This window comes from Acinonyx jubatus, chromosome D3, assembly GCF_027475565.1.
Source record: "Acinonyx jubatus isolate Ajub_Pintada_27869175 chromosome D3, VMU_Ajub_asm_v1.0, whole genome shotgun sequence".
Classification (NCBI taxonomy): Eukaryota; Metazoa; Chordata; class Mammalia; order Carnivora; family Felidae; genus Acinonyx; species Acinonyx jubatus.
This window is the reverse complement of record NC_069392.1, coordinates 17,187,686-17,200,977: the sequence shown is the minus strand read 5'-3', so window position 1 is coordinate 17,200,977 and position 13,292 is coordinate 17,187,686. Positions and strand designations below refer to the sequence as shown.

The 13,292-nt window shown below is 54.9% G+C and overlaps 1 protein-coding gene across 7 annotated transcripts in view; it reads right to left on the bottom strand.

Moving 5' to 3' along the window:
* Positions 1–6,062: 6,062 nt before the first annotated feature.
* Positions 6,063–13,292, bottom strand: part of WSCD2 (WSC domain containing 2) — a 116,188-nt gene continuing 108,958 nt past the window's right edge. For all 7 annotated transcript variants that reach the window (XM_027044002.2, XM_027044001.2, XM_053205711.1 and 4 more), the window contains one exon: positions 6,063–8,121. In XM_027044002.2, the coding sequence (XP_026899803.1) occupies positions 7,769–8,121 (353 nt within the window). In that variant the 3' untranslated portion in view covers positions 6,063–7,768. The remainder of the gene's footprint in view (positions 8,122–13,292) is intronic.

Below are 13,292 nucleotides of genomic sequence, written 5' to 3'. Positions count from 1 at the left end.
TCATAATCTCCATTTTAGAGATGAAGACATGAAAACCCAGGATGTGTAGCAGCTGGCCTCAGGTCACACAGCTGAGTCCCAACGTGAGTCAGGTTGGATGTCAGAGGAGCTCTGTATCCCACACCTCACCCAGTCCACTGAATGAATGAATAGCTCCCCTTTAAAGTATTTTTTAATGTTTATTTTTGAGAGAGAGAGAGCGCAGGCGCGCATGCATGAGTGGGGGAGGGGCAGAAAGAGAGGGAGACACAGGATCCGAAGCAGGCTCCAGGCTCTGAGCTGACAGGGCTTAAACCCACGGACCACGAGATCGTGACCTGAGCCGAAGTCAGACACTTAACCGACTGAGCCACCCAGGCACCCCTACCCTTTTTTGACATTACCCCAGAGGCTGTCAACCTTGGCACTATAACGTTTTCGGTCAGGTCCTTCTGTGTTGTGGCAGGAGCCGTTCTGTGCGTTGTGGGGTGTTGAACAGCATTCCTGAACTCTACCCAGTGGATGCCAGTAGCACCTCCTCCTCCCCCCACTGCGACAGCCAAAATTATCCCCACTCGTTGTCAAATACCCCCTGGGGTGCGAGATCGCCCCTGCTGAGAACCCCACTGTTGGAGGTATCGCGTTCGGTTTTGATTAAAGCTGGGATTCCGTTGCCCTCATTTGGAAACCACTAGATTAGATGATTTCTTAATTTCCTACTTCAGGTCCCAAGGGGCTTACACGCTTCCCCGAAACTACACACAGAACTCTGTGTGCGTGGGCACACATGCATGCTCACGTCTTGCCAGGCAGGTAATTCGTATTTTCATGGTATTTTTAAGGTGGCCTGAGAACCGCCTTCTGCAGTCCCTTTCCAATCTGATGCCTGGGCCTTTGGGGTTTTCAGCCCCTCTTTCTCTTGGCTCCTGCCCCCTACCCCAGTGTCCCTGCTCCATTGTCCAAAAAAAAAAAAAAAAAAGGCATCTTGGTTCATCCTTTCTCCATTCCTCCTGGGGAAGAAGCTGTCACCTTGCCTCTGGGGGCTGGGGAGAGTGGCAGTGAAGGGAGGAGGAAAGAATTTCTAGAGAATCACTGAGCTGTGGAGTAAGAGATTATTGCCTAGCTGTTGCCATGGGGATCTATAAATCAGCCTTGCTGCTTAGAACCCAGAGCCGTCTGGCACACCAGCTCCCTGCCTGCTTCCCCAGGGGCGGCCTCGTTTCCTTGCGCCACCTCCCCCCCCCCCCCCCCCCCCCCGGGGTCCTCAGCCCCGGAAAGGCCAACCCTTCACAGGGTCTCTTTTCCTCTCTCATCTCCTGTGCTGGCCTGTCTTCTCCCTATTGTCTTGCCAGACCTGCCCCTTCCTTCTTGGCTTAGGGCTCATTCTCCCCCTGGGAGGCAGGGTAGTGATTAAATATAGAGACGTTGAAGCTCGACCGCCTGATGTCAAAGTCCAGTTCTGTCATTTCCCAGCTGTGCGACCTTGGGCAAACTACTTACCTTCCCTGACCCTCAGTTCCCTGATTGCAAAAGGGGGAGACTGAGTCTCAGCCTCCCAGGGTCCTGGTCATGACTCAGGGACGTTATACGTGTGAAGCTTCTAGCACAGTGTATCTATAACTAGTACTCCAGAATATAACCAGTTCTCTGTAAATATTAGCTCTTCTCGTCGCTGTGAGTCGTTTCTCATTTCCATTTCTTATCAGCCATTGTCCAGGCAGCTGGATCCTTCTATCCATTCACTGCAAAGTTTGTGAGAGCTGAGGTTGGTAGATAGTGTTAAATGTGATTGAACAATTCCTTCTTCCATTGGCTAAATGTTTGTTCATTATCTAGTCTTTGTTCGGAGGTGAAGGCATGGTTTCTGTCTGAATAGAGTTCATACCCTGGTGAGAGAGAGACGGGGGCGGCGGGGAGGGGGGGGAGATCCCAAATGACTGAAGTGATAACAGTGGCCACGTCCAATGCTGTGATCCAGGGGGTTAGAGGAGGAGCTGAATTTGGTCTTTGTAGTCAGGGGAGGCTGCCTGGAAGAGGAAGAGCCTGAGCCAGATCTTAAGGAGGCAAAGATGTTAGCCAGATAAAGCCTTTCCAGGAAGAGGGGACGGTAGGAATAAAGGCACAGAAAAGAAGCACGAGGACAGTGCACCTGTGTGCTTGGGGCCACCCCCTCACCCCCCACCCCCCCCGCCGCAAAAAAAAAAAAAAAAAAAAAAAGACAACCCTGCTTGATTTGGAGCATTTGCCAATATCCACGGTGTAAATATTGTCACCACTGTCAGTTTCAAGCTCCCGGTGCGACATCACGGAGTGTGAATATGAGAAGAGATGTGCACAGTTGGTTCTCAAGGGTCCGTAGGAGTGGGCTATGCCACGCCACCGGCTTTGGGGACTCAAGCAGGGGGTCAGTAATTAATTCAGTATTGCTGCAGATAGAATCCAGCGCAGCTAAGGGAGTAAATAACTCAGGTCTGCTTTGGCCGCTGATTTGTGGCTCTTCTCTGAGTCCCAAAGCATCAGCCTTGAGTATTCCTTAACTCCCTGAGAACAGTCCCCACACACTTCCGTCACACCTACTATGTGCCAGGCGCTGAGCTAGCTCCGGGGGGTACAGAGTTCATAATGCCAAAGAGCCAGGATGCACGGATGATACCAACCACGATGCACTTTCTGCTGCAATGACTGCCCAGGCTGGCAGGTGTAGACACCCCTTTGCCTCTCGGCAAGCACAGAGGGTCCCTCCCACCCACTCCTGGGCTCCGTCGTTGGGGGAAATCTGACTCTGAAAGTCTGACCTCAGGCCTGGGCATTCCGAGTTTTGGAAGCCCAGGTAACTGGCTAGAGGTTGGGCGCTAACTTGGGTCACAGAAGAGAATTTGGTCCTGGAATTGCCGCCCTCCCCCCTCCCCCCCCCCGCCAGTTTAGGACACCCCCAAGTGTGGTCCCCACCAAGATGGACCTGCTCTCTCGCTTCTGGCCGACTGTTCGTTCCCCATAATTATTTAGCACATGACTCCAGAAGACCCCCGAAATCATTTTGTTACACCACATTACTGTTCGTTTCAATTAGCCGTCAGAGGCCTGAGGTAGAGACGCTCCGCCCTGCTCGGATACATCACCACCTTTGTTTGAAATTGGATTTAAGGCAGCCGGGGCGTGGGGGGTGGAGTGGGGGGATAAATATTTTATCATTTCTTCCTCCCCGATGTTCTGCCGGTTCTCATTTCCATGTTTCTCCCCCTGCACGGCAGCAGATTGCCGACTATAAATTTGAAGGGAAATAGTAAACGTGCGAACATGATAAATAAACATGTTGCTTTTGCGGGGACGGATATTATCATCCAGATTTATGGCTCTCCTCGCCTGCCCGTTTTATTGCATTTGGGGAAAAGCCGAGCGAGGTTTCCGTGTTCCATTGATCAACTATCTGCCCTTCGCCCTCGTCACCCCCCACCCCCCCTGAGTCACTGAAATATCAACCTGGACCCGGGACACAATTTCTCTCCCAGGAAGTGAATGCATCTTGACAGGTGTTTTCTTTGGGGACAGATATTTATAGCTGCAACCACGACTGCACCGCTGGGCACTATTGTCTACACCCGCCCCTTCCTCAGTTCTCAAAAATTGAACATATTTTTGTTCTCCTGGTGGGGAAAAGTGGCAAATCAATGATTTAAATCTCCGTTCCTCTGTTTCTCTCTTTGTGCCTCTTTCTCTGCCTCTCCCTAGTCTCCCCCTCTCCGTCTTCCACCTTCTGGATGGTCTCTGGATCATTCCCAGGTTCAAATCCCAGCGTTGCCCCCGATTTTTGTGTCACCCGAGCAAATGACTGACCTTCTCTGAGCCTCTCGCCCTCGGGGCCACGCCTTTTCTCTGGTGTTCCTCGTCACCAATTTACAGGGAGAAATTCGGGAGTTCTTTCTATGCCTGTCTCCACCTTCCCTCCCCGGTCTCACCCAACTTGCTTGGGGATGAGGGGCTACGTCAGCTTGCCTTCTTTTCTCCCTCCCGCACCTGCTCCTCTGCCCCATGTTCTCAGTCTGTCACCGACCTCCACCCGGGACCTGCCCCGGCAGAACCTTGGTGGCCCCTTTGCCTTCTTGGCTGCTGCCTCTCCCCACTTCCAGTCTGTCACCAAGTCCTGCGGATTCCTCCGTGTGCCTCTCTCTGCACCCCTCCCCAGCCCTCCACCTCTATTTTTGAGTATCCCCAAAGTGACAGGCATTGAGCGGGTCTGGACCACAGTCCCCTCTCAAGAGGATCGCTCCAGCGGGGTCTTTGCCCCGCCCCCCTCTCCCGGCTTGCCGCGCCCCACCCCCGCCCCGTACTTACTGTAACAGCTAAGGGACACCCCGTGGAACCCAGGCCTGCAGTTCTGTTGCTAAGGAAACCACTTCCTTGGTTACCGGCCTGGGTAGCACGTTGCCTCACTGTGTCTGCCTCCAGCAGCGTGACCCCCTCTCTCCCCCGGAAGATGAGGAGGCGGCAGGAGAGGACAGCAGGGGTGGGGGGTGGTGAGCAAGAGACAGGCAGAGAGACAGAGATCGAGAGATGGAGAGATGCTTGCCCAGAGCAGAAATCAAGAAAGCGCTCTGGACTAAACGGAGGCGAGGCGAGGGGAGGGGAAGGGCGGTGAGGGCAAGACAAAAGAAGTTTAATGAGCAGCTGGAGGAAATAAAAGCACAAAGAGCGCCGGAGGGCATGTAAAGACAAATAGCCAGAAAGAAATCGATGCGAGAGGAGAGCGAAGGGGTCTGGGCCTCCCCGTGGGCCCTGCCCCCCAGCATCCCCTCGGCCTCCCCATCCTTCTCCCCATCCCACATTGTGCCCCAGAAACACGTTTGCAGCCACCTCCTGGGTTACTGGAAAATTCGGGAAATCCCAGCCGTCAGCAGAGGCCGGGTGCTGCCTGGTCTCTAGAGGTGACAGCAGGATGAGCCAGGGGTCCTGGCTTCCGGGCTGGGCATGCCCCCTGCGCTGGGCATCCACTGGAACCCCCAGGTTTCCTTCCTCCGATGCGCTGGTGCCGTCACTCTGGATGTGCAGAGGGACTTTTCGGGGAAGGCCCTGACTGGCCAGTTTCTGCCATCACCTCTGTGGGACGTGGGCCAGTTCTGGCTAGTGACTGGGCATCAGCACGCAACGCCCCAGTCCACGGGGGTTGAGAATACCCTCCTGGGGTCAGTCACAAGCCACCTAGGGACTTTCCTTCTTTGCCCCCCGCCCCATCCCCCTCCTTAAAAGCTTTCCGATTACTTACAAGTATCTGCTCGGTACTTGGTAAAATGTAAACTGCGGGGACCAGGATTTTTGTCTTTTTTGTCCCTTTTTAAGCCTCTAGAAGCTAGAGGAGTGCCTGGCCCACAGTAGATGCCCAGTAAGATATCTGTTGAAGAAACGAGGGAATGAATGAATGTTGCCTTGGTTCCTTCTGGGTCTGACCTACAGATTTGATTCAAGAGGACTGCTGAAGTGTGATACAAATGGGCAGAAATTGGCCAGAGAGGAGGTTGCCTAACTGGCCATCTTGCCCCGGCCTAAAGGGGTGGGAAACCCCCTTGCCCCCTGCCCCGCAGTGATCTGTGGTGGGAGAATATGGCAGAGAGTCTGTGAGATCTGAGGAGGAGAGATCAGGAAAGCATGGGGCTGCAGGTTCCATGGCTTCCCTCCCTTCTGGTCAGGGAGGAACAGATCATAGAAAGGGGAAAGGAGATTGGCATAGGGCTTCAGGGCTTAGCTTGGGACCAGAGTCAAGGCTCTGAGGTCAGATGAGGGCCCAGACAGCGTTCAAGGTCAGGGCCCAGAGTGACCAAGCAAAAGACCCATCCAGGACTAGGTCTGGGGCTCAGTCTGTGGCCACAGTCAAAGCAGTGGGCAGATTCAGGCTCAGTCTGGAAATACCATCAGGATCCATTTTGGAGGCGGGCCAGGGTTTAGCCTGTGACCCAGGTGGAGTGCTGTCGGTGACTTGGGTCAAGACTCCGTGGACACTTACACCTCTCTCTCTCTCTCACACACACACACACACACACACACGCCCATTTGTGAAATTGCCTTCCACAACACTCCATGACATGGTAGAATACTCAACAAAACTCGCTTTTTAATGATGGTGTTGACCTGAGGAATCTTCGGACTGAGGCTTGTGGCCTGAGTGGCCACCAGCAGAGCTGGCCCAGGTCTTGGACCAAGAGTCACCCCAGAGAGCGCTGATCTCTAAGTGGGAGGGGAGGCCACGCCCTCAACTGCTTCTCAAAAGACTAGAAATTAGCCTGGGTGGGGGGTGGGGGAAGAAACATGGTATAAAATACATTCAGGGCCCCCTGGCTGGGCCCTGCGGTGGCCCGAATCCCACAGCTGAGGGAATCAGGGAAGAGAAACACAGGCTCAATCCCTAAGCCCTTCTCTTCGAGTGGCCAAGTGCCAAGGGGCAGAACGTATTAGTTCTATTCCTCTTAAAAAAATATATCTCTTTACACGCTCCTTCTCCCTAGTCTCTTGGGTATTTGGGAACGAGCATTTTTACCTGCCCCCCGAGGCTTCGAAGGGGCCGAGTGGGGGGGGCTGCTCCAGACAGAATAGCAAAGATCTGTGACCTATGGCTTTTGCATCTACGTGGTAGGGAATGAGACAGGCGCACGGGTATGGGCTGGATGTGAAGCCACTGGTATCCGAGGCGGGGGAAAGATGGGTCCTGAATTGATGCTTTCAAAGACAGATAATTAGCAACCCAGGTCCTTGAGAATCCTTTGGTTTGAGGTCTTAACCACCAAGGGGGCAGTGCTTGTATGGAAATGAAGAACCATTCCCATTCTGAGGGAGGCCAGCCCCACTGGACTATGACCAAGGGGAGGTCAATGGTCTGAGAAGGTAGTAGGGTCATGGTCCCACCTGATTTGGAGCACTTTGCTCTCTCATCTGGATAGCAAAGGACCCACTGGTAGGGGTCAGAGGGCAGTGTAGGATCAATGTGTTGGGCGCCACAACAGAGAGCTGTGTTACTCAAGATTCTGCATGTGGCCATCCTGGTGGGGTGACTATTGGCGCCTGAGAACCCCTAGAAGGGAGATCAAAGATCCCAAGGTCACCTTCTGGCTACAGCAGGGGAAGAAAAGGGCAGAATTCCGGCCCTAGAGGTGGCCAACCAACCCGATGGCTTCTCAGGAGCACTGTGGCGAGGTGGGCTCATGACAACAGCGGCCCCATGCAGTGGTGCCCGTTAACGTCCTGTGAGCATCATGGCCTCCGCACCCCACCCGGGCTGTCTGAGACCCTTCTTCAAACAGAAGCGGCCCGGATAAGTGTTGGTGCCTGTGATTCCGGGGGTGGAGGGGAGAAGGTGGGGGGAGGCCGTGAATGTTCAGCCCAGAAGGGAAGAGAGTCTGGGGCCACTTTCTCCTGCTACAGTCCCTTCCACCCTGGCATCGAGGTCCTTGACATCTGCAGTGGGACACCCATGTCCTGGGGCCACCGTGAGCCCTCCCTCCCACAGGTGGGGCCCAGAGTGGCGGGGGGGGGGGGGGCAGGGGCAGAGGAGACAGAAAAGGGTCCACGTGGCTAGAACGTCTCCAAACCAGGGGCCCCCTGCGCCTCCAAGGGTGGGGAGCGCCCAGTCTCTTCCCTCGAGCCTCCTTGGTCATGCAGCAAAGTCACTGAAGGCCGACAGCGGCCAAGGGGAGTGTCCCCAAGCCAGAGAGAGAGGACAGATGGGTTGGGGGGGGGGGGCGTCCCCAGGAGTCTCGAGACCCCTGCTCGGGCGGGACTCCCGGCCCCTTCCCTGCCTGATGCATCATCTGGGGTAGTAGTCGTCAGGAACGCCGGTGAGGTTCCTCCCCTTCAGGGCCGCGTCCACCATCTTGATGTAGGCAGAGATGACCTTCTGCATGTCGGCCGTGTAGGGGTCGTACTCGAGCTTCCGGAGCCCCGAGCGCTTGAAGTTGCCGTCCTTCTGGCTCTCCACGCACAGCAGCCGGTCCTCCCTGACGGCCACGCCCAGCAGGCTGACCATGCGGCCCAGCTGGACGAACAGGTCCCGCTTCAGGTCCTCGAAGTGCACCACCAGCACCTTCTTGCCGAACTTGAGCCAGTCCAGCGTGTGAGTGGCCCACCACGGGGCGTAGTTCCGCACAAACTCCGGCCACTCTGGAGAGAGAAGGCAGGGCCAGGTCAGAGGGAGGAGGAGCTCTGGGGGCAAGGGTCAGGTGGCAGCGGACGCAGTGACTGACAGCGACACCCTTACCCAGTCCTTCGGATCCCCAAACTGGCCTGATTCCTGCCCCCTCCCTGCCGCCGCTTCCACCTGGAAGGTTCTTCACCTGGTCTCTGGGGATAACACCACCACTCATTTGGTGCTCACTGTAGGCCCGGCACAGACTTATCCATAAATACGTGTATTTACTGTACCTTCTATATGCATTTGTATTCACGTACAATAAGCGTATGAATAGAGCTACTCATTCACTTATTCCTCACGATTCTGTGCGACAGGTACGCTCGTTTTCATTAAACAGGAAAAAAAAAAAAAGGCACAGAGAGGTTAAGTCAGGTGCTGTTGGACACACAGCTAATCATCGGTAGAGCCAGGATGGGACACCAGTCTGGCTTCGAAGTCTAGGCTTTTCACCATCAAGTTACCCTGTGTCGTAGCAATTGTCTTTGGTAACGGTTATCTACTCCCAGGTCCTACGATAGTAGGACCTTTGTATACGCAAGCGGATTAAAGCCGAGGAGGTTTTGAGCATGGGGCCCCAGGCCCAGGAAGTGCTCAATAGACGTTGACTCAATACTATTCCTGTCATTATCCTGAGATGAGATCTTGTCTTCCCCGGCTCTCCTGGCTCCGGGCTCCGCAGCCCCCTTTGAACTCCCCGCGTATGTTGTCTCTGATGGACTGGGCTGGGGGTAGAGTTGAAATCAGAGGCTCTATACCGTCATCTTTGCCTTCGTGTTGTTTCTCTACTTTTTATCATCATACACTGTCTTGTTTTGTGGTGTATTACCTTGTCATGGGAAAATGGCAGGGTGGATTGTCACCAGCATCGGGAAGGTGTTTGGGGATGGTCTGACTCGAAAGGCAGGCTACAGGAGAATGTGAGTGAAGGCTTGGGGAAACCCTAGAGAGGACCTCAAAGAGACACCAGCCAGCCCTGGAGCTGCTGAAACGGACAGAACAAGAATCTGGGTACCTGTGGAAGGAGATCACGGAGGATGCTGGGAAGGCAGAAAGGGATTCCAAACCCCCACTAGGACAATCAGAGGGGGCAGGCGCCCCCAAATGCTGAAGCCAGACCCTCTGCTGCTCACAGAAGCACCACCGCCCTGCCCCCTCCAGAGGGATTTGTTTATTGAACGACGGTCTGGTGAGTTTTGCACGCTGGGTTGGGGGAGCCCAACTCGTTCTTAATAACTAAATCCTCAACCTTTGTTGGGTGATGGGTGCCCATGATCTCATTTAATCCTAAAAACTACCCTGCAAGGAAAGGGCTACTGTTCACTTGTATCACCAGTGAGGAAACTGAGGCTCAGAGAGGGTAAGTGACTGGCCCGAGGTCACACAGCCCCAGGCAGCACCCTCCAGACCAGGCCTGTCTGATCCCAGGTCCTAATCCTTCCCAGGCACCAGGAGCCTCACCCCCACTGCCTTACACCCAGCAGGGGCTCGATAAATGCTTGTTGAACTAAATTGAAATTCCCAACCGCCAAACTGTGACGTGATAAAGGGCTCCTCTTTCTCTGCAGAACACATCAAGACCTGTGGAGAGGCTCCGGCTCTCCCAGTGGCCCCCCCTGGAACACCACCGCTGCTTGGGAAATCTATATCTTGGTGACAAGGATAGATTTTATCCTGACGATAAATTATTTACAATGTATCTGGCTAATTGGGCCCACACTGTTGTAATGGGTTAAGACCAGATGTATGAGCGATTAAAAGAACATATAGCATGTGTATAGGTTTTTTTTTTTTCTTTTTAAGAATCTCTCCACTCCTGAGTCACCTCACAGCGTCCCGGATGGTTCAGGACACCTGCTGCTCTGATGGCAGAGGCCCAGGTGGACGGAGATGGTACTCAGTCACCTAGTAACATGCAGATCGGATTTCCAGGCTTGGCCGCTTCTGACCATCTCAAATATTTGCTGGAGGGGGTGCTGCACGGTGGTCGTCGAGGAGAAGGAAGGACCCGCCTGCACGGTGGTCAGAGTCCTGCAAACGGGGCTCCTGGCCTTCAGTGCAGGCGGGCGGAGACAGCATGGCATCCTTGCTGACTGGAGATCACCGGGGGATGGGACCGTATGTTGCCTGAGCACCTGCTATGTGTCGGCCACCTCCCCTTTTCCCAAGAAGCCTGGAGAGTGAGACTTGGGCCCATTTTACACACAGGAAAAAGGAGGCTCAGAGACACGAAGCCAGTCACTCGAGGCCACACAGTAATCACCCAAGACAGGATTTGAACCCTGACTGAGCCCGGCTGCTGTCCTCCTAGGAAACCCTTCGGGATCAGCTCCTAGTTTACCACAGCTCACTTCACCTTCGGCTGTTGTTCTACGACTCGGGGTCTGTTCACGGACACCTTGGGAGTCAGACTGACAGCATTCGCAACCCCTTTCCTCCCTAGAGTAGCTGAGGGGCTCGGTCGGTCTCCCGGTGGCTCAGTTTACCCATCGGCAGAACAACTGCGCGAAGACCTCCGTCCTGGGCGTGCTGGGCGGAGGGAATGGAGTAAGCGCGGCAAAAACCCTGGCACCCGGCCTGGGATCCAGCAGGTGCTCTGTAAGTGCTGGCTACGGTCACGATCATCCTTGACGCTGGTGCCCTGGAGTCACTGAGGTGCCCCAGGTGCCCCACCTGTCGCATCAGAGCTTCCGGGCAACACCCGAGCTGCCTCAGCAACAGCTGTGTGCCTACCCCAAAGATTGCCATCCTGGCTGTTCCTAACCCACTTCATCATGAAAGAAGGATAAAAGGTGAAGACAGAAGCCCCGATTAGCACAGGATTCCCGGTAACTGATCGCTGCCTTCAAAGCGGGTAATAAAGGCAAGCCGAGCCACGGACCGTTGGTCACCAGTGCTGGTTCCACCGGAACGGTCCCACACGTGAGCCTGGCAGGGCCCCTCGGGCCCCTCTTTGCTCCCTCTTGTCGAGAAGAACCGGGGCCAGATTAATAGCTTAACTGCACTTAATTCCCCACGGAATCATCAAACACAGTCTGTTTCATTAGACAGATCAGGACGATTCACCTTGTGTAATCATATCACATAAAACTTTGCTTTGGACCCACTCCAGGGAGACTGTAAAATTAACGTTATGGAACCCAAAATGGGGGGGGGGGCGGGGAGGGTTGCAAGGGCCTTGACCCAGCTCTAAAGGGGAAGGGGGCAGGGTGGGACAGATGTGCTCAGCAGCTAGGGGGGCTCTGCTCTTAGGGAGGTGACCGTCACCTGCTAGGGGAGGGCATTCTAAGCCAGGCGTTCTCAAACTTGCAAGTGCCTAGGAAGCTTCCCAGAGAATCTTGTTAAAATGCAGATTCCCATTCAGGGACCCTGGCAGGGGGTGGGGGAGGGCTGAGATGTGCTTTTTGAGAAAAGTTTTTTAGAAGCTTCCAGGTGATGGACACCACTGATCCACAGGCCACACTCTGAGCCACAAGGGTTTATGAAGGCAGTGGTTCTCACGTTGGGGCATCAACGTGTATCAAACATCTGGAGGGATGGGTAAGACCCAGATTTGCCAGGCGCCCGCCCGGAATGTGACTCCGCAGGTCTGCGGTGGGGGCCGCAGAATGTTTTTCTAACCAGTTCCCAAGTGATACTGATGTTGCTGATGCAGGGACCCTAAAAGCAAGGGTCTCAAACAAGTGCCTCCAAGGGCCAGGCGTTAAAGCAGAGAGAGAAATGGTTCTTTGGGGGAAGGCTCTCAGAGCACTTAAGACCGGGGTCAGGCCTGCCTGGGAGGTGATGCGGTGGAGAAGCCCCCCCCACCCATCCCATCCTGGACTCAGGTTGGGGCCCCAGGCCCCCAACAGGAGATACATTTGCTGGAATCTCTTCTCTCCCATCCCCTACAGCCTCGTGGTTGAGCCTGTCCTGACACCTCCCTTATCTTTGGTTTTCAAGCTCCCAGCTGCCTTGATCAGGAAAGAGGCAAGGGGCTCCTGGGAACTGTCTGAATCTGAGACCAGGCACTAAACCAGGAAAGCAGCAGTGAACTCATCAGGAGGTCAGAGACCCCTCATTTAAGGTAAGAGAGCCTGGTAGCTAACGCCTGGGGTTGAACCCCAGCTCTGCCAAACCCTGGGGCCTTAGCCCGGTGAGGTGAATAAGCCTTCCTGGGATGGTTTCCTCGCCTGTGCAATGGAATGCCACCTTGACCACAAAAGCCTTTCTTCCCTCTTCCTGGAATTAGAAGGGTTAAATGCCATGAAGCATGCAAAGTGCCTGGCCCCATGAGAGCCTCCCAAGTGAGTCCCCTCCCTTGTCCCTGGGGACATCGGGATACCTGGGAGCCAGAGAGTTGGATTCTACTCCTGCCCTAACGACCTTGGCAGGTCCCTGCCTCTCTCTGGGCCTCGGTTTCCCCATTAATAAATAGACAATCAGTGGTTCTCAGTCCTGCCTGTATCCTGGACGCTTTAAAAAAATACCGATGCCCGGGATCCACCACAGCAATGGTCCGGGCGCAGTCTGGGCACTGGGACTTCCCCACACTCCTCCAGGGATGTTGACGTGCAGTGGGGGCTGGGGACCCCTGGGCTTGGTCAGCCCCAGGTCCTTTCCAGCTGGACCAGCAAAGTCTGTGCTCAGGACAGGCCCTCTGCCCTGGGCGCCTGCAGACTTCTCAGCCTGGCCCTGAGTGGTGTTCATTTTCGATTGTTCTGTAAGCAAATCAGAGGACCTTTTGGGGAACAAGGGCACAAATGTCACCGCCTACGCTTCCACCCTCTGGGGGGGGGGGTGTGGTGAGGCAAGGGAAGGCACAGAGGACCCCCTTGACTGAACTGGGAAGCCAGGGCACAGTTGGCCAGACAGGCACAAGAGTCTTAATGAACGAGGTCACTGCTGCGGGTGTAACTGTCGGATTGCTCAGTGCATACCATCCCGTCAAGTTCCGGTCCTCTCTGGGGAGGGGCCAGGGCTGGAGAGCAGTTTTGGGGAGTCGGGGGAGGGATGTGGAAAGCACCCCTCAGTGTTGAGGCTGGAGCAGGCTGGGTAAGGTGGAGAGAGCTCACATTTACAGAGCACCTACTGGCCTGCGATGCCCACCGTTCCATCGACGTTTTGCCCCATCCGTTACCACTGTGGTGGTGAAGGGCCGGGG